Source organism: Centruroides vittatus, unplaced genomic scaffold (assembly GCF_030686945.1).
Source record: "Centruroides vittatus isolate TY-2023 unplaced genomic scaffold, ASM3068694v2 contig_878, whole genome shotgun sequence".
Taxonomy (NCBI): Eukaryota; Metazoa; Arthropoda; class Arachnida; order Scorpiones; family Buthidae; genus Centruroides; species Centruroides vittatus.
This window is the reverse complement of record NW_027122570.1, coordinates 533,342-558,026: the sequence shown is the minus strand read 5'-3', so window position 1 is coordinate 558,026 and position 24,685 is coordinate 533,342. Positions and strand designations below refer to the sequence as shown.

Below are 24,685 nucleotides of genomic sequence, written 5' to 3'. Positions count from 1 at the left end.
TGGCGCTAAATTGAAGTTGCCCAAACAAGAAGAATTATATACAGTTTGATTCAAAAGATCTTTGACAAACTTTAAAGGTAGGTCACGAATACAAAAGCAAACCATTTTTTTTTTTTTTTTTATCCAGGAACATAGTCGCGAACGCCACTCGAGTGTTCTAATAAACGTACTATACCTTCTGTGTATTCCTTTCTGCGTGATTCTTCCCGTACTTCTAGCAACTCCAGGTGGCGTTTGAAGGTATATTTTCCCAGGTAAAATAGTTTATTTTTTTGTATTCCTGGCTTACCTTTAAAGTTTGAATAAGATCTTTTGAATCACCCTGTATAGTAACGAAGTCTACATATAAGTTTGAATTCGAGTGTTTTGAAAATCACGTGATTTTATGAAAATGTCGTTGGAAAGGCAAAATCGTGCGTTTAGTAAGTCACAGGCACCAAATGGTTCTTAACTTAAGATTTGTGAGTAAGATCCGTTCAAGAATATTCATTGGATCTTTGCGAAGGTGGACGTTATTTAGAAGGGCGCTCTATGGAAATCTGGCTGTACAGTACTTTCAAAATACGATGCTGTTATTCTGAAACTGTATTAATTGGTCATATTAAACTTCCATGAAGATTTTTAAAAGTTAAATGATTTATCAGCATATATTTTAATAATTTATAAATGTATTCATTGAATTAATCGATCAAAATATAACATTTTGAAGACGAAGACGAAAAAATAATTTAAAATTTTCTTAATACGTTTTACATACAACAGGAACATAAACAATAGAAGACTTGGCTTTCATTTATTAATTCTATCCTTGTATAAAAATATATAAAATTGCTTTTAAATATGTAAATTGTGTATTATGAAAACTCCAAAGTATTATAGTTTTTGTGTTTGTCTTCAAATTGAGTATTCGAAATATAATTTTATGCTTGTTTTTTTAATGTTCAGTCAATTAAGTTTCAATGACAATTATAATTCATCTTAAATAAATAGAACGAGATAATATTAGTATAAGGAAATTTGATTTTTATACAAAATAATGGTACAGTTACTATCAGACTTAGATATTTTGAAAAGAAAATTCGAATATTGTTAAAGATAATTATTTTATTTTGTTTCACTGAAAAATATAAACAAAAAATATAATAATTATGAAGACTGCTTTTTCCAATATTTTTCTATTGTGGTAAAGTATATACCTACTAATTACATAGTTGTAATATTATATTGTCATGTTTTAGATTCATTGTGTTTGTTCAGAATTATCATGTGTTGAATTAAATGAATTTAAGGATATAATGATTATCATATATTTTGCATAGAATAATACTTTAAATATTATTATTTAATTTTCATACTGAATCATATTAATATTTTAGGTATAATTAAAGAAAATTTAAACATTGAGAAAATAATTATTTAATGAAAAAAATTCAACTAAATAATCCAATCTTCATATTAACTTAAACCTCAAATAATTTATGTACAGTATATATGTAACTTAAAATATATTTTGAAGAAATATCATTAATGTTATGGGTGAAATATATAGAATTTATTTTGGTTCACATAATATATGGAATTAATTTAATAATTTTTGCCTTTTCTACCGTCTACTTCCTAAAATAATAATAACAGTAGTAATAAAACCGAGTAAGATACAATCCACCAACACCATAATAACAACAGACGTTCATTCATTCATAAAAACGGAATAACTAAAATATTTTAAATATCAAATAATACAATATATTTTTAATTGCATTGTAGCTGTGAAAAGTTAATAACTTGATTGGTTTAACCGAGAAATAATTATTAAAATATTCTTAAAATTATTGCTAGTGTTTCGTACTGTAATGGAGTTTGAGATTCATTACATTGCAATTGTTTGAGATAAAATATAGTGATGCAGTGGTATAATATCAATAGTTTGAGGCATTTTTGACATTGTATACACGGTTAATTTCATGAATAGTCTCGATATTAAAAGCTGTAAATCCAAAATCTATAATATAATATATTGAATTTTTCGGCAAACATTATGTCATACTTAATAAGGTTATTTTATTATTATATGATTAAATTTGGAGATGTTTGAAATTTTGAAATTCTATACAAAATGATTTAATTAGGTATAAGCGAACTAAGAGGCTGCTTAGAATCTTAAGTTGTTCCGCGAATTTATACCTAAGTTATAATTACGAACTTCTAAGAAATAAATAAGTGAATTGCTATATACAATAAATAATAAATTATAAGCAAAAATATATAAGCATTTAGTATTTTGAATTTTATTCACAAAATACGAAGATATCGCCAATTCATTCTGATTGAATTAAAGATAGAAGATTAAATTATTTTACAATCTGAAATATCTAGGTATGCATTAAGTTTCGTTGTCCTTGAGATATTCACGAAGTGTTTTGATTAATTATCATATTTTTGTTATTATTATTAAAATAAAATGCATTTTTTCAACATAGTATGGAAAAATACGTTAATAATCGTAGAACATATTTTAATCTCATATTATAAAGCCTTTTAGATTTATATGATAATCAATGCCGCTTAAGATCCGTGGACTTAACAAATTCGTCATGGAATTCTATTGGCTCTTGAAAAAATTTCCAACTTATTTAAAGCCTCAAAATATCAAAATTGAGCGAGATTTTACAATATCTGTTATTATTATTAATTATTACTACTGTTCTTTATTATGCCATATATTTGGATTTGGAAAGCATTTTATAAGTCTGACGGTTGATGGTATTCACATCTTTTTAGACTATCATTGTGTAAGTTATTTTTATTTAATAAATTCGTGTAATTTAAGATAAATTTTTAATAATATCACATAAATATGATTATTATATCTTATTTAGCAGGTAGTTCAATCGCTTAATAAACACGGAATATTGAGAAATTCTCTAATTAGAACTAACAATAATGCCTTATTTTATTTGATTAGTTTTATTGTCGCTAAATACCAGTATATTATGGGCTATATGACCTTAATTATACCTATTAAGGGCGAAAATGGCTCACAATGGAACTGGCCAGCATATATTTTATTCTATTAAGAAATTCCATTAAAACTATCTTACCGAATCGCCACAGTATGCGTATGATAAAATATAAAATATGCTAGAACGATAACAATGAATTCAGTTTGTAATATCGAGGTTGAGGCCGTTTTAAACGCGAAAACGCGTACGTCGGACTTTCAGCGATGCTTTCCTGTAAGCCTAGAAGTTTGACAATGGCGTTTAGAAAGTCAGTGGAATCATGCTGGACATTCCAAACGCCATTGTCAAACTTCTAGGCTTACAGGAAAGCATCGCTGAACGTCCGACGTACACGTTTTCGCGTTTAAAACTTCGGCCTCAACCTCGCTAATAATAAAGATTTAGACGCATAATCTAAATTTAATATAATCATTTAAGATTTTATTTTAATGAGATATTCTATAATTCTATCTTCATTTCACAATTTTTAATAAGTCCTTTATTAGTCATACTTTTCAAATGTTTTCCTGTTTAAAGATTCGTATCGTTTTTACTTTTTACAATAATTTTAATGTACGATTCTGAAATTGTGATTCCTCACAGGAAATAAAGAAAAATAAGCATATAAAAATATATCCAGAAACTAGGGGTTTTTGATAAATTAAACCTCTTATGACAGTGTCAGGTGTAAGACAGATTTTATTGCAAAAACTCTCTTATTAACGCTCTTACACAACTCTTCACTGAAGTAACGTACTGTATATTGACTAGAGTGTGCTGGAGTTATCTTTAGTCAATATGCACATGCCGTACTAAACCATCTGCACAAGTGGATAGATAGAGTTGTCTGGTAATATGGACTCCATGCTCTCTGTAATCCAAATCTTTTCGAGTTTTATCTGTGGGGTCATTCAAAGATGCTAGATTCTATCACTCCTATTGGCAATACAGACATGTTGCTGTAAAACATTGTCGACGTCTGCACCACCATTCGCAGGGGGTCTGTAACCTTCAGAGTACAGAAGTCCATCCTCTGAAGTCTCACACATGGAGGTATTTTGAACATTTCTTATGAAGGAAGCTATCTAATTCAGAGAGTTAAGAGAATATGCAATAAAATCTGTCTTGCACTTTATACTATCGTAAGAGGTTTGATTTCTCAAAAACCTTCCATTTCCAGACATATGTTTTTATGCCTTTTTGTTTTCTTTATTTTCTTGAGAAATCATACCTCGAAGTTTGTCCCCCTATTTCAAAATCACCTTGTATATATAACGTATATGTTTTGCTTTCAAATTTCATTCCGCTTTGAGGGCCACGATGTTGTGAATCCAGTGCGCCTTCCGTTTGCACGGCATCGTTAGCAAATCCCATTTATTTTTATATTTAAACTATTAGAAATTCTTAAATATTGTTAGATATTTAATTATTAAAAATAATAGTTAAAGATCTACAAATTTATTAACTGATGATTTCAAACGGCAAGAAAAGATCTAAGGATATTCACACAATAATAGCGCTTTTACTACAATTAAAAATTTTGTTTTCATTTTGAAATTTAATAAACAAAAGTCTATAATTCTGTAATTTAAATTAGACTATCAGAAATTTATGAAATAAGACTAAATTATACAATATTTGTATTTTAAATAATATAAAATTAATGCACAAGAAGGAATGCCATATTGACATTTTTAATAAAAGAGGTTTACTTGAACTAGTTTTAAACAAAATAATATTAAAAACTAAAAAGCTGGAAGGGCTCTTGCTCGACTTTCCATGCACTCGAACAGGAAACATGGAAGTTCGATAATTTTCAATTATACTACGATATAAAATATAAATAACAAAAACTTTAAAAGGAGTAATTTATCGAATTATGATAAAAATTTCTATTTAAAAAAATATTAAGTTTAAAAAACACTAAGACACATTAGCACAAAGTTAAAAATGTGTGTATGGTACCATTTTTTATGAGATGTTATTAAAAAAATAACTTTTATATTATTAATTCTTGTAAAGGGGCAAAAAGCTTAATTTTCAGGATAGATATGCGTTATAAAAATATTGTAAATGCCAATAACGAGTAAAATTTTCAGTAAATCTGACTCCATTCGTATATGACACGTGACTTTCTCTGACTCCCCACCCCTTGACCTTTAACCATTAAAATTTAATAGCATCAATGCCCCATATATAGAAATAACTGTCAAGTTTCAAAATTTTTTGGGGTTCCTTGAGTGTCAAAATTTCGAGAAATGAAAAAAGAAAAAACAACCGAGGGAGGTTGAAAATTTGACCGATTACCAAACTCACGTTATTATTTTATAACAGCTGGTAAAGTAAAGCAATATTTGTAAAAATTTACATTTTATGACAAAATAATTTAATAATTTTATATTATTTTATACTTTACAAACTTAAATAAATACTTTAAATATGGAAACTTTAATATAAATTCAATTTTAATAGTTAAACATTGAAGGTTTTGTTCAATATGAGATCGTAATATAATTTAGACAACAACTAATTTATTATTCACGCAGTTTATCATTACAAATTATTTAGCACATACCATCCCTTAGTCCTATAGTCTATTTCCTGAATGCGGTTCAAAATTTCCTTCCTTCCCCCTCGGTTTAAGTAGATCGCATTGGATGAAAGGCCATATAATAGGCAAACACAATGTAAGACTATAAAAGTCATTTTGTTTATAGTCTTCTTTAATCAGATGATATACAACCATTGTTGCAGTGTCCAATTACTCGATTAACCACTTACTGTGACTCAACGGCATCTCCGTTATTTTATTTCTGGGCAATTAGGATTCCCACAGGAAAACATCTGTAACTGAAAAAATACACTTTAATTGATTGATTGAAATGCTTTAATTAGATGTACGAAATGCTTAACTTAATTAATTAAAATATTTTAATTCGATTTTATTAAAATTCTGTTAAGAATTATTAACATTAACATTTCGAGAACATTTTATCTTTTATCCGTTTATCCTTGTATTAATTTGTAAAGTGAAGTTGTTTCACAGGTTATATCATATGGTCTTTTTGAAAATAATAAGAACAACTTCCTATAATTATTAATTGTTTTTAATTCAATATTAAATTTGAAATTTCTGTCATATTTATCAGAGGTTATATATATATATATATATTTTTGTCTTAGATAAAAGATACGAAATTGGCAATGGATTCAAGATCGCGGGTACACGGTACTTGGGGTGCTTGGAGTTCTTGGTCTTCTTGTTCTAGAAGTTGTGGAAGAGGTATATCTATGCAGAGCAGAGAATGCATTCGTGAAACAAGACGATGGAAGTAAGTCGATATATAATATAGAAATATCTTAAATAATCATTAGCATTGTTCTGTAGTAACTGCGTTTAATCGAATTTATATATTACATTTTCATTATTTCATTTATTTACTTTTTTTTTTTTTAGAACGAGCCAAGTAAAGACTACAAAGAGCCATTCGCTTGGACGTTGTCTTGGAATTTATAAAAGATTTATAATCTGCAATGAAAAAGTAATTGTTTTGATATTTTAGAACATATTTTTAAATAGATTTAATACAAAAATATAAACGTTATTTTACTATTTCTTAGACAAATATAATATATAATGATGTATTATATACAATAGAACCCCGATTATCTGAGGTGATGTGGATACTTACAGGTATGCTCCGGATAATCGGGGTTCTTCTGAATTATGTATTTTATGAAATTAAGAAAATGCTTGTATTTAAGAAATAATTATAATGATTTTCAAAGAAGTTGCATATTTTAAAATATTTTAATCGATTTAGAAATTCTATTATATTTTAACTATAAAAATTAATTTTAGAGATTAGTGTAACACAAGCCTATTATTTGACAATAAGAAATATTTCAATATTCAAAGAATACAGAAGTATTTTGTATGTAAAATTTTAAGGCTGATTTTCGTGAATTGCAACTTCGTGCGATTGGTATTAAAACTTCAAATTATCAAAATTAAAATTAAAACGAAGATATATCGTCCTATTACATTTCATCTATATTTTTTCTTCCTATTACTGTATTGCAAAACTAATATAATAAAGGTAATGAAGATAAATCACGAAAGGATGATCTATCGGCTAGGAAACAGCAATGAATAAAATATGCTACCATTAATATCTAGACACCTGCTGATCTACAAACAGTTTTATTAACGTACGTTAAAACCTTTAGCCTCTATACAGCATCTGGTTTCTATGGAAGGCCCTCAACCAGTTTTTGTATTCGTCTTCCGAAATTTTCTTGCATTCGTCCTTCAAAACAGTGATCAATTCAGCTTTGTCATTTAAGTAATCTCTTCTCTCACGTACTTGACCAGTTTATCGTAAAGATTCTTTAAGAGATTAAATCTTAAAGTTTTACAAATTCAATTCTTTTTAGTATTTTAAGCTTGTCCATATTCTTATTAAACAGTACAGCACTCTGTATTGTATGGAGTATTGTATTGGAGCTGTATCCAATCCTTAGTTTTAATATTGTCCAGTTTATCTAACAGATGACTATCCGATTGTTTGAACATTTTCAGTGTTCAGACAAAGATTCGAAGACAAACTATGAAGAATAGCACCGGATGATAATGGTCTCAGGATATTAATAGTTGGATAGTTTATATAAATAAAAATCCAGTAACGAGTTGCGTAACTTTCCCGGTGAAAAACACTGCGTTGTCTGTGACGCCATCTGTTATAAGATTTTTGTCAAAAAATAACTTTTATATTATTAATTATTATAAAATGTCAAAGAGCTTAGTTTTGAGGGTAGCGATGAGTTTATAAATAAAAATTGTACATGCTAATAACGTATAAAATCTTCATTAAGTCCGACCCCACTCGAGATATGACTCAAGACCATATGTATATTCCACCCTTTGACATTTAACTATGCTACCATGACAAATTTCGTTTCTAAATTTGAATGATTACCCCCATTCTGAGATGTTAAATGAAATAGACGTCAACAGATACACACATCCACGGATACACACATCCACGGAAAAAAGCCGGAAAAGTAAACAAGCGTACCAAGTTTGTGGAACCCTTTCGTAAATCGAAAACCGCAGTCTAGTCATAGACCTACTCGTAAGTAGGGACGACTGTTTCCATTATTTCTTACAATCGAAATTTGTACTTTGTCCTTACTCAGCCACCGTACCACGTTCCCCAAATAACATTAATAGCTAAAAGACACATATTTACCCATCAACCGATTATTCTAAATACAATAAAATAGATTAAAATGTCGTTACAATTATTCGCCGATATAAAAGGAGCTAATACGAAATGGAAGAAGCAAATGTGTAAGTTATCAGACACTTCTCTATTTAATAGTAAGGAATCTAAGATTAATTAAGACAAGAAGTGAACGGAAAAGAACTAAAATAAGGTAAAAAAAAATTGTAATTACCGCTAGAAGGATTTGTAATGTAGAGATAGTTAAATAAACCGAACAATAGCGTTAAAACAAATAGTACTGCCCTTCAGTAGTGAACACACAGTGTGAATGAAGACGGGAACCTGAGCCATCTAATCGCAGACCACGAGAATTTCAGTCTAGTCGTAGGCCTATTCGTTGTATCTAATTTTTGTAAACTGAGTTCTCGTAAATCGGTATTACACTGTGCATTTTATTATCAGAAGAAATTATTTTCAAGATTTTCTTTATTTTACATCATTTTCATTAGATACTTTAAAATTCTTCTACTGATTTGACTTTTTTATTCACTCCAATTATTTTCCATTTAGAATTTAACACTTCAAATCAGTTAATTATTAAGATAACCATATGTATACACTTGTATTAGTAGAATTATAATTTATATAGCGTACATTTTTGGCTAAAATGTAAAGTTTTAGAATTTTCTATGCAAATATTTTTAATTTTATATTATTACTTTGATGCAGCATGCAAAAATTTACAATAAAATTCTATAAATTTACATATAAGTTAAGCGTTTAAATATCAGTTAAAATGACATTTATTTAAACTGCTAGATAATTTTTTAAACGTATTTTTAAACCAAAATCTTCGGAAAGATTTAAATAAATTAGAAATATTATAAATTAAATAGTATTTTACTATTTTATATTTTATATTATTAAAATAACATCGAAGAATTTAATCTTTGGATACACATTCGAAAATTATATAATCTTTATTGTGAAAGCAATATTTATTTTCTGTCTCTAACATCTTACAATAGAAGCACATTCTTATAATACTGTCCATCTTACAAATACTAATGGCACATTTACATCAACCATTTTTCTAGTACTCTTGCAACATTTCTTTCGTATAAATTTCATACTTCATTACAGTAAAAAAGGATAAAACAAACTCCTATTTTCATGTTTAAATTTATCTTTATTATTTGTGAGACGGTTGAAGATAGATTTAACATTATATTTTTTTGAATAATTGTTTAAACTTTCCTTTTAACAATATATTTTTAAATTTTCAACTACACGGTATTTTTCCTTACGCCGCTTTTGTTCGTTTATTGTCTTTGCTCCTTGCAGATGTTTTCTTTAAAATCCTATATGTAAGTTAGATGGATACGTTGGATAACCTAGTTCGGTCACTGTTAAACAAATGAAGACTTAGAGAGTTAACCTAGAAATAACCAAAAATTTATACTATGAGAAAACTCAAATTGAAATTTAATGATAATCTTGTCCTAAATCTATGCATAAAATCACAATAAAATTCTTTCCTTATCAAATTTTATTTCTATTAAAGTTCATATTTTCTTGTTTTTTCGCGTATACTTTAATTATTAAATTTTTAAAATTTATAATACTTTACTATGTGTACGACTCGTCCATAATGGACAAGTCTGAGATTGTCGTTTCTTTTCTTTATCATATAGAAAATTAAATACACGAATGTGGAATTAATAAATATCTTTAATACTTTTATATAATTATAACTTGATCTAAGAGCTGATTTTAAATTCGTAGCTTTCATTAATTAATTTACGAAACAGCAAGTTAAAAATTCATTATGCAAATGGAATTAAACTTCGCTTTACTGCACGTAAGAACTTCGAAAATATTTACAAGATTTGACGGTTTTATTATCAGAATTTCTTGTTTATAACACAGGATTACATCTTATAATACTGTGTTAATAATCGGAACAAGTATGAACGATAGAATAATAAATATAAGGTTTTTTTTTGCCGAATTAGTGTTCAGTAATACTACTTAAAAGTAAATAGTTTACGATTTTTCTATTTTTATCGAAGTATGCATTTTTTTAGTTTCATCTCTTCCATATGTTATTACACGTGCTAAGGAGCAATTGTAATAGAAAGGCAGGAAACTACTTTTCTACTACTGTTGCACTTATTATTTTAGATTAAATTAGTTGATTGGAGACAATACAAATAGATAAAATAAAGACAAAATAAGAATTCAAAGTATTGGAATCATATAATACTAATCAACATCGTCATTAAGCGTACACGTGATTCCTAATCGTACAAATTTTAAAATATAGAATACTTATAATGACAATGCAGAGCAATTAAATAGTTATTGTTTACTAAGAAAGAAAAACATCCAATTAAGGTAGACTCGAGATTATATAAGTTATCAATAGTAAGTTCAAGATCCTTATAGAGTAGGATCGACTATAAATTACTTTGCAAATATACAAAATATCAAAATAAAATAAAGTTTTACTAAGTTACTAAGTCTATGAAAGAGATAATAGCTACAGAAATTATCTAGGAAATAAATAAAATGCTCTCCGAATTGTCTATTTACTAAACATGAAAATTATGTAAATAAAACAATTTACTTAATTTCAACATAATTTCTAAAGTATTTTCTTCCGGATATTTTCCGAAACTTTCTACATCTGCTTCTTAAACAAATAAAATAGTTTCTAGGCTATTTATTTATATCTTAGACATTTCCTAGAACATATTTTTCTTCAAAGAAGTCTCCTGGATTCTCCCCGAGAAGCGGGCGATAAACATATGCTATAGAATAAAATACCATTCTTGAATAGAATTGAAAAAGAAAAAAGAAAATAAGAAGTTAGATCTTGCGCAGCGAATAAAAAAAGTTTATACTTGAAAAAATTTTCGCAGGAAAAAATGCAGATACGCGGCTACCATTAATTGTAGTCTAACTATAAAATAATCGCAGATTTCATGCAAAAGGCGGGGAAATTCTACGCCTCGTAATAAGCATAAAATCGGTGGGTCGCGCGACATATACATGATTTACTGGATATCTTGTTCGCACCTAGCACAGACAACACGTCATTCTGTATAACTTATGTATTTTGTCATGGAACTTTGATGTCGCTCGCTAGCAGAATACACTCTGACAACAGCCATATGGAAGCCAGTTAAATTTTCATTACATTTCTTTTGTTGCCATAGAAATAGCACCTTTTTAAAAATAAAAATATGAATAATTGTACTGTCTATATTCTACTGTCACCAATTGGATAAAATTACAGAATTTTTTAAGAGTTTCTCTTCTGTTTGTCAAGTTGTTTTCGCTTTTTTATGGATTATTTCGGTTTATTTTGTAATTATATGAAATTGAAAATAATTACTTCAAATTATTTAAATTTTTAAGGAATGAGTTTATATTTATTTGTAAAAATTGAAATTAATTCAGGAAAATTTAGGGCATAAAATAGAAATTTTGTTCAAAATAAACAAAAATTTTTTATTTTTATTCCTATATATATGATACTTGAATTTATGCCCTGAAAATTGTAAAGATTATACAGTATTTGGTAATAAAATTTGAAAGCAAAATTGTAACATAACAATTTGTATAAAATAAAAGGAGAAAAAATGAAATTGAAGTTATAATATATAAATCTATGAATATACAGTATAATAAATTTGTATATCTTGGCGAATAATTAAAAAGAAAACTAAGTTTTTAATTCTAAAACTAGGCCATCTGCGTTATTTGAATTTTAATTTCTACCCAAAATCTCTCTCTCTCTAAACAAATAAATTATTAAATGTCCCCTTAATAATATCACTTAATAATTATTGCGTAGAATTCTGTATATAATTAAAATGTGAATTAATTGAGTCGAATGATAATTCTTTACAATATCATTAATTATATAAATATAATTGTATTTAAAATCACTTAAGATTAAATATACTTGTATGCAGCAGCACATATAGAATAATGTGTTTTTAACATTATGTCAAATATTCAATATCGTTTTACGAAGGAATGTTAAAGTCTGAACAATATTGAGATAAAATTTAATGTATCTAAATGGATACTTGCATTTAAAAGTTATTTCGTTTCTTAATATGCTGATAACGACTTTTAATATATGTATAAGTTAAATTAAAAGTCTAGAGTATATATTTTTTTTAAAAGTGATTCCCGCACTGGCCCCATTCTTCCACCTCTCCAGCTGGCTTCCTACAACATATCTGGTCAAAGAGGGGATAAGTGGGGGGAGAAGCTCCCTGCCCTGTAGTGGGAAGTGATGGACTAGTAACAACAACATTTAGTCTACCACAATAATGTTTGAAGGGAGCTTTTTCTGTTTGATGGCTGTCCCTAAGCTAAAAAGGAGCATTTTTTGGAAATATTACTACAAAAATAAACGATACGTTTAATTTTATAGAGTAATTTAAGTAACTTGTTTATAAAGAAACTGTTAAATTTAATTACTTTTAAAGTTATCCCTTATAAAATTGTTAATAAAATAGTTTTGTTTATAATACTAATGTATAAATATCAAGTTATTTTGAAATATTTAATTATGTAATGTATGAACTACTTAAAATAACGAAGACATTTGTTAATATATTTTTATAACCTAATCCTTTATTTAACCCGATTTATATTACGATTGAGGGAATTACTATAAAGTGCAAGATTTAAATATTAACGTTTTTCACTACGTTGTATATAAAAAGTGTGTTTATATTGACCGGGGATCTAGAGTGACTTTTTAACATATGTCAATGTGTCATTCGTATCCTATTACACGAACTCGTGATATGAAAAAATATCTGCAAGTGGAAAAAGTGCAAGTCAGATTTAATTTGTGAAGTGCTGCAATTTGGCTCGTTTCGATCTTTATGCCTTTTCTTAAAATTTGTTATAAAATATTTTTCTTTAACTGTATGACATAATTTCAATCTAAATTCGCTAGTGATATATGTGTACGTAAGCATTAAATTTATAAAATTTGTTTTTTGTTATATGATAGGTTGTATTATAATGTTTTGACTCGAATTTTTTTGAACGGTTTAATAATGAGAAAAACTAACATAAAGATAATAAATTAATCAAACAGCATTGATTTATGAGAATGTATGTAAATTTGAGACCTTTTAAATTCTGTTTAATCAACTTTTGTCGCTGCATAAATTATAAAGACTTAGTTATTTTTAACTTTTTTGACCAATTTACGACTATAATTTATTATCTTCCTTTATGATTTAATGATGTTTTGATTTTAAAAATATTTCCTATTTAATGTACATTAATTTTGAACCAAATTTACATATTTTTATAACCGAAAAAAGAATGACTTAAAGAAGCCTTTAACAAATGTAAAAAAAATTAATAAATTTTAAAAATCTTTGATACAATTAATGGAACGCAAAAAATGGAGATGAATTTTTTCAACTTAATCGATATTAATCATATTTTTTATAATTTTTATTATAAAGTTAATGAGAAGCAATTTTAATTATTCTCTTATGGATCTGAAGGGGCCCATAGCCCGAATCCATTAATATTCCGCTGACAGTTTGATGCTCCTTTTTATCTTGTGAGAGATATTAAAAGACATCCGAAAACAATTATTCCTTCTAATGGCAATTGCTAACAGTTAGACATTTCGAGAATACTTCTTTTTAAATGCGTTTGATTTAATTTTCCTTTTATATCAAGAGCCATTTTCTGTCCAGGGTCTAAAGCTTTTTCAAATTTATAATGCCAAATTAACTTTTCTTATCGAAAAATATAACTTTATCGATCAGTATTCTTGGCAGATATCCTATAAAGTCGAATTTACAAGTCAAACTTGTCTCTTTTATATAGCTTTAATTATAACAGCAATAAAAATACTACCATAATTAAATTGTCATTGTAGAAACTGTATTAATGCAATTATAAAAAGGAAATAAAATATTGCATAAATAATTTTGTTTAATATAAAAAAGTACTTAAAAGTTAAAAAGCCATTATTGCTATACATTCAAAAAATATTTTCTCTCATTAATGAGAGTTAATATTTATTAATGAAATTAAATTATTTTATATAGTTCCCCTTCGATTATTATATTGAAAAATTACAAAGTTTAAGCTTTTATATTTTTAATAATTTTATACTGATGTAAAAATATATTTCTTTATTATTAAATTATAAATGAATATTATTTGATGATTACCTCACATAAAAATCACTTGTAACTACAAATTTTGATAGTTTCTTTAAAATAAATCGAAAAAAATACATAAATTAATGATAAAAATTGAAAATAATCATTAAAGACGAAGTTCTTTGTGTTTAAAATGTTGATTATTTAATGAAATAAGTGAAAGCAATCACTTTTACAGTACTTTTACATTGAAAGCAATCATTTTCAATGTAAGATTTCTGTGTATCTTCTCAAATATGAGAAAATTCTTGTATTTATTTTCTAGAATATATTAAAATTATATAACTATAATTAGTATTTCACTTCGTTCTCTCTACGTAATTGATCTCTACATGTATGAGTCCCGCACAATATACATATGTAACTTAATTAATATCCACACACACCATTAAATTTTGAAAATGCAATATAAAATACATAATTAAATGATCAAAAACGTATCATTATGTTAAATTTCATTAATAATTATAATTAAAATTTAGTTAAGTATACAAGAATTATTCTAATTGATGGACTTTGTGTTTACAATAAATAAAATTCATTTTGAATTTATTCAAAGTTTTGTATTATTTACAGTAGAACGTGATTATAATAATTAAATGTTTCTTGTAGATACTTAAAAGTTGAAATTAGCAACACAAATATTACATAAAACTAAAGCACAAAACAACAACAAATTACATAATAATTAGAGCTTCAGACGAATTTAATGATAGCTTATATTTATATATTTCATTCAATAAAAGCTCGTAAGGGGCCGTCCATTAATTACATGTAGGGTTTGAGGGGGAAGGGGGTCGAGCATGTTTACGTGAACGTTTTTGGTATTGGTGGAAAATTAATTTGTTTTTACAAGCCTTATTACTAGTCACGTGAATATATTCTCTGGGAATATTTGCAGAACTTTTTGAAGTAATTTCTTTAATTTCAGGGATCCAAAAACTATTGTACACGCGTAATTGGAAGGGAAGGTGTTTGCCGAAAGTGCATCATTGTACATAAAAGTGGCTCAAAAACTATACACATAATTAATGGATGACTACTAATATAACAATTGTAAATTAATAAAACACGACGTCGAGATTTAATAAATAATAATAAAAATCTGTACAATTAATTTATATTTGATATTTCTATTGTTAATTACAACGAAACTTGATCGTTATTACTAATTTTTCTCTATTACCGAGAACGTTCTCGATTTATTCTCAACAGATGGCAGCAGCTTATAGTTATATAACAAACCGGTGTTATTTTCAGAGAAGAAAAAAAGACTGTTTTAAAATTAAATTCATCAAGTTTTAACTTAATAGTTCATACTTATTACATTCCTTTAACTCTTAATGAATATTATATATCAAAATTTTTATTATTTTTTTCTGTGTAAAAGTATATTTAATATTTTCCAGCCTTGTCCCAACAACGAAGATAAACGAGTAACTCAGTGTGCTTCTTTGAATTCAAAAAGTTTTCGAGGAAATAAGTACCTGTGGGAACCATATTTTAGAGGTGATTTATTTTACAACACTTGTAATATATAATATTTTATGAATTTAAAATTCAAACTACTGTATTCGGTTTCTAAACATATTTTTCTTTTTTTTTGTATTTTCATATATGAAATTTTTAATTACTGCAAATACAAATTAATGGTAGAAAATATACAAAAAATAAATTATAATTTAAATGATTCGAGAAAAAAAGTAATTTTAACAGCGATTTTACATTTAGATATAGAAGATTGCGAATTAAATTGTCGTCCTGTGGGATTAAAGTTTTTCGTCAATTTGGCCAGAGTGGTGGAAGATGGAACGTCTTGTGGCGTCGATGGAGAAAAAGTGTGCATTTCTGGACAATGTAAGGTATAGAGACGTATTCCTAGATTATGAATTATGCCCCATTTCTAATATTTTATATTTTTATAATTGAAAAAAAGCTAATAATAATTTTGAATTAACTTTGTGTTGTGATATTATAACAATTAATAAACTTATAAAAATTTCGTGTTTAAAATAAAGCTAATAAATTATTTTGCGGAATAATAATTTTTTATATTGAAATAGCGATTAAATTTCTATTGATATAAGTTCGTAAGATATCGAGTATTTGTAAAATGGGTATAAAATGATCATAATATTATAGATCGAAGTATTTTATATAGAAGTTTATGTTGCCCAAATATTAAAATCGATCCGATATCATTCACTATTTTAATTGTTTAAAGCATATTTAATGTTCCGGTAACTGCTCTTACGCTAGATGTTTACTGTTAATGATCTTCGATCGAAGCCCCACGGGTCCGATTAAGAACACACGCAAGTTCTATGGCATTACTTGATACCCATGATATGGTCGTTAAACACCAAACGTAATTAAAACTCTATTCATTAATGGTTGACCCATTTTATAATTTGTATTTTGTAAATTAATTAATTAATTAATTAATTAATTTAATATTTATCAAAAGTTGAGAAAAAGTTGAGAAAGATTAGAAATAGAAACTGTCAGTTTCTATTTCTAATCTTTCTATATATATTATTCGTCTATTTTCTTACTTATCAGGATATTTACAAGTATTTACAGGAGTATTTAGTAATGGTGATAAAATTTAAATATATTATCATAATATTTCTCGTATATTATTTAAAAATGTATTAATTTAAATTTTTTCGCTTTGAAATAAACATGTTACAGTATTAAACAAATTCTCCGATTTATGCTTATATGAATTAAAAGCGACGAAAAATATTGTTTAGAATATATACTTTTATCATAATGATACGAATAACTTATTAGAATATTATTTATATACATTTAATCAATACTTTCTTATAATTCTAATAAATTCTTGAAGATAATGTAATATGACTTTTGGCTTCTTCAAGAGCCAAAAGCCATTAGTTGATTCAAGTTTCAGACCAATAAATCTATAAATCAAGATTTACAATAATAATAATGAATGTACTGTAATAGTAAATTGGATCTTCAAAGGGGGAATTTATAAAAAGGTTTTTCGTTTTATAAATTTATGGCTTAACGAAATTCGTTTTATCTGAAAATTATTTTCTTACTCGAATCTTATTTATGAGCATGCAATTGCATTCGTGAAATGGCTAAAGAGCTTGCTTGTTGTGCATTGTTGTTCTATCGTTTCACCACAGTCTTAACTTGAACTGAAACGAACCGATGAGTCAGTTGTCCTTGAGGGCAAGTAACTTTATTCGAGTGCAAACTGACAAGATGCTGACAAATTCTGATGTATGTGCTGCTTAACTTTAGAATAGAGTACTCCATTTTTTATTATTTGGGCTATAAATAGGATAACGTGGATTTGAAGTAGTCGTTTTCTCTCACATGTTTCACTCTAAACAATAAATAAATAAATGTTAAAATTATAAATAAAGTAAGGAAATGTTTGCTAACGAATGGGGAAAAATGCTACTTTGTGTCAACTAACATTTCAAGAAGAATTCTTAAAGCCGAAATTTATTTTTATTTGGTTGTAGAGATGTATATTTTAGTATATGTTAAAGAAATTTACTACCTAAAATCCAATATACAAATCGCAAATCCATTTCTTCTTTATTACGTTCTTATCTCTAATAAGCAGTTTTGTAATAAAATGTAATAGAAGACGTTAAAAAATTTCGGGGGAGGAATTTAGAATTTATTTAAACTGTTATAATTATTTTAAATTTGTATAAACTTTCACATAAACTATTTATAAACATGAACATACATTCTTTTGTGAACAGTGACAATTTGTTCTTGAAATTGAACGTGATTTATTAGTAATGGATCCATATTTCATAGACTAAAATGAATTTTCCATCTCATTTAAAATATCTATAAATATTTTCCTATATTTTATTTTAAAATTATTTATTACTGTGAATTTTTGTAAACTTTCCATTATCATTTTTCAAAAGTTAGTTATTAGCCTTCGTGTTAAAGATAATTAGAGACAATATATATTTTTGTATATTTTCTTTACGGTAAGCTTGTATAATAGAACGTGTAAGGTTGAGCCTTTTAAGTTAAAATAAAAAAAAAAAAAAATATACGCCAAGAAAAATATTTATAGGCTGATGGCAATTAACTTAGTTATTGATATCATGTTAAATGATACTAGAAAACATTCTCACCGGAAATAGCAAATGCAAAAGGCAAATTGATATTTAATAGGATGACTCATCAACGGCACGTGTTCTCATTCAGCACCATGCTGTGAACTTTCAGAGAAATTTTTCTCACAATTACTTTACGAAACTTTTACAAAACGACGCAAAAAATAATAAAAAACTGCTCTTTTGCATTCAATTTTCAATAACTTCGAAAGAGTTTTGTAAGAATTTTATTAAAATAATACATAATATTTTAATAAAATCAATTATATATTAGAAAATAAAAGCACTTCTAATATTGTGTACTATAATATTACAAGAATATTTTAAAAAATGATTATAGCGAAAGAAACAAGATGATATTTTTTCTAATAAAAATATATTAAAACAATATATAAATATAGTTTTACTTTATTTTTGTTTGTGCAGCGAAGTCAGCAAGCGATACCCAACGATAATATCTCGAGTGATATCTTCTTAAGCATGTTCTAAGAAAATTGTTAGTCCCAAGTGACTAAAATTTCGCATTTTTCTGAACATATATTTCCTGCAGATAATTAATAAAACTTACTTTCGATAATTATCGAATGTCAGAACTTAGCGATCATTTTTATGCTTACAAATTGAAGTTGATTTATGATCATTCGAAAATTTGACACATTCGCTCCGTGTTTTGCAACACGATAGGCTACTGACATTGATATAATTTTTTACTTTAATAAGTTCTTATCAAATATAAATAATGAGTAAAATAAGTAGATACGACTCGCATGACGATTTCTTATAGGCATATAGAATCGAAAAGTCTTCTTACAAGAAATAGTGTGTCTAATACGTTCATACGTGTCAAATGTACAAATCCGTTAGTTTTAGACGGACCGACAATGAGATTTATTGAAATATCCTTTACTAGTCATTTGACACTAGAACCGAAAATGGGCTCTGGAATACAGCAGAACTAATGATGTTTGAAACATATATTGATTGCCAATTTGGCAAATGTGGTCGTTACCTTGGATCTTAGTCGAAATGTATCGATGGCAATTACAACGGTCCCGAATGGACAGATTTATATTATCCAATGGTTCCTATTCACTATATTACTGTATTGTGTGAAATAATTTCGCATAAACAATTTAAGCGAATTTATGTTAATATTATTAAATTAATACTTTAATTTCAGATACTTTTTCAAAAAGTATTCAAGTAACTACATTCATTTACTTTAATAATAAAACCCGATTTAAAATAAGAGCATTTTGTTTTATTTATAACTATATTTTATTATAAATATAATTAAGTTCTGGAATAAATATCCTTATATTATTGCAAATAATATTAAGAGTGATTTATATAAACCATAAATTGTTATTGTGATTCGTTTAAACGTGTTAACTTGTGATGCTTGTAAGTGATTTTTCCTTGGGGAGAAAATTTAACAATTTAGATTGACAGTGAATAATTTATTTATTTAGATCAATTTTAGAAGAATTTGATTCCATTGAGACTCATAAACGTGCGAAGAAGACTTTGTTATCTTAATTCTTATTTTTTTAAAGTGTAAAACATAAATAAAGAAGAACTAAAATAACAAAAGACCAAACAATAATCATTTTTTTTTCTTAAAAAATTAAATATCAACTACTGTTAAAATATAAAATCATTAACTGAAAAATTAAATAAAAAACGATACAAAAACTATATATATATATTTACTAAGTTTAAATTAATACGTATAAAAATATCTTAATACTATGCATTACTTAAAATTGTTTTTATTAACTTATAAAACTTAAGGTTGAGTTAAAATCTTTTGTAAATATGTATGTAATCTTAAAAAAATTTTAAAATGTTTTTAAAATATAATAAAATAAGATTTTAGTTTTTTTTTTTAATATCAAAATTTCAGGTCTGCGTAAACAATAGAACAATAATTCAAATCAGGATCATTCCTCCTTGACATCATTGTGTTTTAGGGCATAATGCATACCGAACATTTACACTTTCCAACAAAAAATCCATATGTCGAATTCATTATTTGTTTCTTATGCTTTCTTCTGGATATGATAATGGTCACATTGAGGTCGATAACGTGACCAAAAAAAAAAGAAGAAAAAAGAAAAAAATTGAAATCTATCATTATTAAAATTTAAATAAAATTCCCTTGAAAAATACGCGTATTTATAGCAGATCATTTCATATTTTCAGTAAAAATGGGCATTATATTTTTCTATGAAATATGTAAAGAATGTAATTTATATCTATATGAAATTTCTCCGAAATAAAAGAATATTAAATAGGAACTTATGAGGAATAAATTAGTAAAAAACAAACAAACAAAAAAATTCACTACTATACTCGTTAATTAGAAAACATAGCTGTAGGCTCAATAATACGAGTTTTAACGTCTCAATTATCGTATATATATATACATATATATATATATATACAGGGTGGGCCAGCGAAAACGAAACGGCAGAGTGTTCGTGTTCGTCCAAGCAAAGCGCTCGGACAGGTCGATTTTACTCTCGAGGGGACAAATTTTGCAATAAAGTTTTTGCGATTCTGAATATTAACTAAACAAACATTTTTTTTCGAAATAAATGTTTGTTTAGTTAATACAAAATAAATGAGTTTTTAAAATTTTTTGTTGTCTTTTGTATTCAGAATCGCAAAAACTTTATTGCAAAATTTGTCCCCTCGAGAGTAAAATCGACCTGTCCGAGCGCTTTGCTTGGACGAACACGAACACTCTGCCGTTTCGTTTTCGCTGGCCCACCCTGTATATATAAATGATTAGAAATATATGAAATTTCAAAATATTTCAATAGCAGAAAAATGAGGTTAATGGAATAAATTTCTCAAAAACTATTACTTAAAAATGAAGTTAAAAAATATTGGCGTTATATTTCAAAATAGTAATATAATATTTTATACTTTTCGATAAAAAGCTTTTATTTTATTAAAAAAAAATTACGAACCTTTCTTATACAAAAAATTATAAATTCATTCATAATTTTAAAAATGTAATACAGTATTAAATTTATAATTGTAATATTTAAATTCCCAATAAAAGTGTTAAATTCAAATTGAATTAAAATTTATACTAATTTAACTTTGTATTGCATTGAATTTTTTTAATAACAATGTTATTTAATTTATGCTTTCATTATTAATTTTTCAAAATTTAATTCAGATAAAAACATAAATGTAAAATGCATTAACAGTTTTATCAGAAATACAACACAATGAGTATAGTATAAGTTATATTAAGTTTAAATCCATAAATAAATAATTAAATAAATTAAATTTGTTCTCTTTGAAAATGTGAAGTTTAAAAAAATGCATTTTTTTTAATCTACTAAAATGTAAAACCTTGTTTTCAGATAATTACTGAAGAAAAATTAATGAAGCAATTTTATTTTTCAACTTTTTCAATAATGACCATAAATTTCTAAAGACAAACTTTTTCCAATTATCTTAATATAATTAAGCGTGCGAAAAAAGGGTATAAAAATGTCACGCATTTAATATAAAATTATTTCCTTCTGCTTAATTTAAACAGTTTTACCTTATTATAATTTCTTATTCACAGTTTCGTGCAATGTTAAGTGAAAATATTGAAATATCATTTCTAAATTATACAATTCCTTTATTATGAATATCGGATTTCTGTATCATTCGGCACACACAACTTAATTAAAATGCAATCTCGTATATCCTGTTCTTCTTAAGTGAATACGCCATATGGCCGAAACAACTGTCCAACTACTATATTAAATGATCAAATTAGATGTTACAGCCTGTTCCTTCCAGCACGAATTTTCTTATAATTTTTAAGATTAAAATTGTTATCGTTTTTTTCTTAACTCGTAAGAATCGATAGTGTTTTAACGTTATTTTCATCATACAAATATTAATCTATAACTATTTGAGTATTTCATTTATTTTTCCATGATATTTTTTCCTTAAAATTACAGATTTTACATTATTTTGATTTTGTGAAGTGATTTAAAAAAAAAATCTAAAATCGTGTCATTTAGAAGAAGAAAATGATATAAAAAGCGAAAATTGAGTATTTCTTCAATATAAAAAGTTTCCGATCGTATCTCTAACAATTTTGTTTGAAATGCGATCTTTGCTTTGACAGCTCCTTCGACCTGCCCAATCTCATCGTGGAATGACGTATTGTCCGGCGTATGCGAACAAAGTGCGAGAAATCTTAGAACACACCACCTAATGGAACTGGGTCGAAAACAGGTCGTGCCCTAATTTGGACTTGTCTGGATCGTTTCAATTCCCTGCTATGGTCGTGTGGACCTCCCACCTGTTAAAAAGTATCGATCGTGTCATGCGTTACCATGCCAGTAGACTCGGATGGTCTCGTTTCCTTCTTATTGATGTTGCGCTTCTGTGGAAGAAAATTCTTCTCGTCTTGATATCGTTAGGGAATTATCAAAAAGCTCTTTCCCTATCTAGCGAATGTTTTCGAAGTTCCGACTTTAAAGACGACGATAACCAATAATCTTTTCGGATTTAAATGGATAGTCATTTGAGTCGTTGTGTTTCTGCAAGACGACAAATCAGTCTGGAAACAAGGTTATTACTCTGTAGTGGGTGTGAGGGGGTGTTGTATCTTGTCGGTAGATAATGTGTTCCAAATGACTATTATTTAGAAATTCAGAAATAATAAGATTTCTTGGAAGTTTTTATTTAGCTGTCATCATTTATAATTTATTTTTGTCATTTTAAAGAAGTTACTCTCACGTTTTAAGAACAGGCTTCTCGTTATTCAATAGAATTATACGGAAAAATTGAAAATTGTAACTGTCGTTTTACTACAAGTAAATTATGTTTTTGATTGAAAACAAATTACAAATAACTGCATCATTTTGTAATATTTATAAACGCTTGTTATAAAATACTATCTAAGTAATGTTATAATAAGGAAAAGAAACTTTAATTCTAAAAACCCTAAATGTAAATCTCAACGTATAGAAAATGGTCCTTTAAAGAAACAAACTCAAGATCCTAATAGAGAATGTCGATCCAATTGCAAATCGAAGTGTAATTTTTTCCTATCAATTTTTATTGCATTATGTTGTTGTCCTTAATTTTTCGATAATGATTCTAGCATTATGATTTTGTGCTAATCTCGATAGAAGAAACTATGAAAAAATCATAAGTAACGGGATTGCTTGCAATAGTAAAATATCTTACTGCACTGGAATTGAATCTATGATAAATCATATTGAATATTATACCATTTCACTTTTCATTTTAATCATAAATGTAATTCAAGGCATTCTTTGCTGCTTCCTCACAATAGGTAATCTCCGAATATAAAAAGGAATTTTAGTATATTTATTATTTTTATTTGGGTGTTGTTATTGGTTTATTTGCAGATTAATAGTTCACTTTTAAACAAAGTTATATATAAAATACACAATAGTAATTCATTTTACATGTAAAGAGGAAAGAATTTCTACTCCCTTTATCTCTATAAAAGCATTTTTTATGTTCATGTGTTTTATATTTTATTATTCGGTATTATTAAACAATTAATTATTATTTTTTATATTCGGTATTGATAACTTATGTCCGTTATTATTAAAACTAAAGAAGAATTCAGCTATGTTTAACATAAGCAGTATTCTACTAGAAATGGAAGAAAATAGTAAACTTTCAGAATTTCTTGGCATTTACTTTTTTCATTAAAGAAAAAACTCTGTTATTATATTTAATTTAAAAAATGTTTTTCTAAAGTGACATGTTTAACACTCGAAATGCAAACGAATCAGTGTTAAATTCGTACATAGACCATATGTCCACTAAAGAACGACATAGACTGAAAAATTGTTTTTGTCCTTGAACAGGAATCGAACCCACGTTCCTCAGTAACAATGATACAGATTAGTTCTGACCGAGGACAAAGCTACGGTATTTTCTTCTATCTGAGATTTGGTTTTATCTTGGATTAATGTAACTTATATACTAATATTCATACCTTCATATTATTTTCTTCTTTATATTATGCTTTTTAATCAGATAAGAGTTATTTATCGTACATTTAATTTTTACTTTGCTCAAACAAAACAAGCAAAATA

At 26.7% G+C, this 24,685-nt stretch overlaps 2 protein-coding genes across 4 annotated transcripts in view; one reads left to right on the top strand and one right to left on the bottom strand.

Moving 5' to 3' along the window:
- Positions 1-24,685, bottom strand: part of LOC136983196 (coiled-coil domain-containing protein 112-like) — a 372,297-nt gene that overhangs the window by 53,786 nt on the left and 293,826 nt on the right. The window lies entirely within an intron of this gene.
- LOC136983193 (thrombospondin type-1 domain-containing protein 4-like) overlaps positions 1-24,685 on the top strand; it is a 141,458-nt gene that overhangs the window by 19,284 nt on the left and 97,489 nt on the right. For all 3 annotated transcript variants that reach the window (XM_067279858.1, XM_067279859.1, XM_067279860.1), the window contains exons 4-7: positions 6,186-6,334; positions 6,460-6,544; positions 15,864-15,963; positions 16,186-16,316. In XM_067279858.1, coding sequence (XP_067135959.1) covers positions 6,186-6,334; positions 6,460-6,544; positions 15,864-15,963; positions 16,186-16,316 — 465 coding nt within the window. The remainder of the gene's footprint in view (positions 1-6,185; positions 6,335-6,459; positions 6,545-15,863; positions 15,964-16,185; positions 16,317-24,685) is intronic.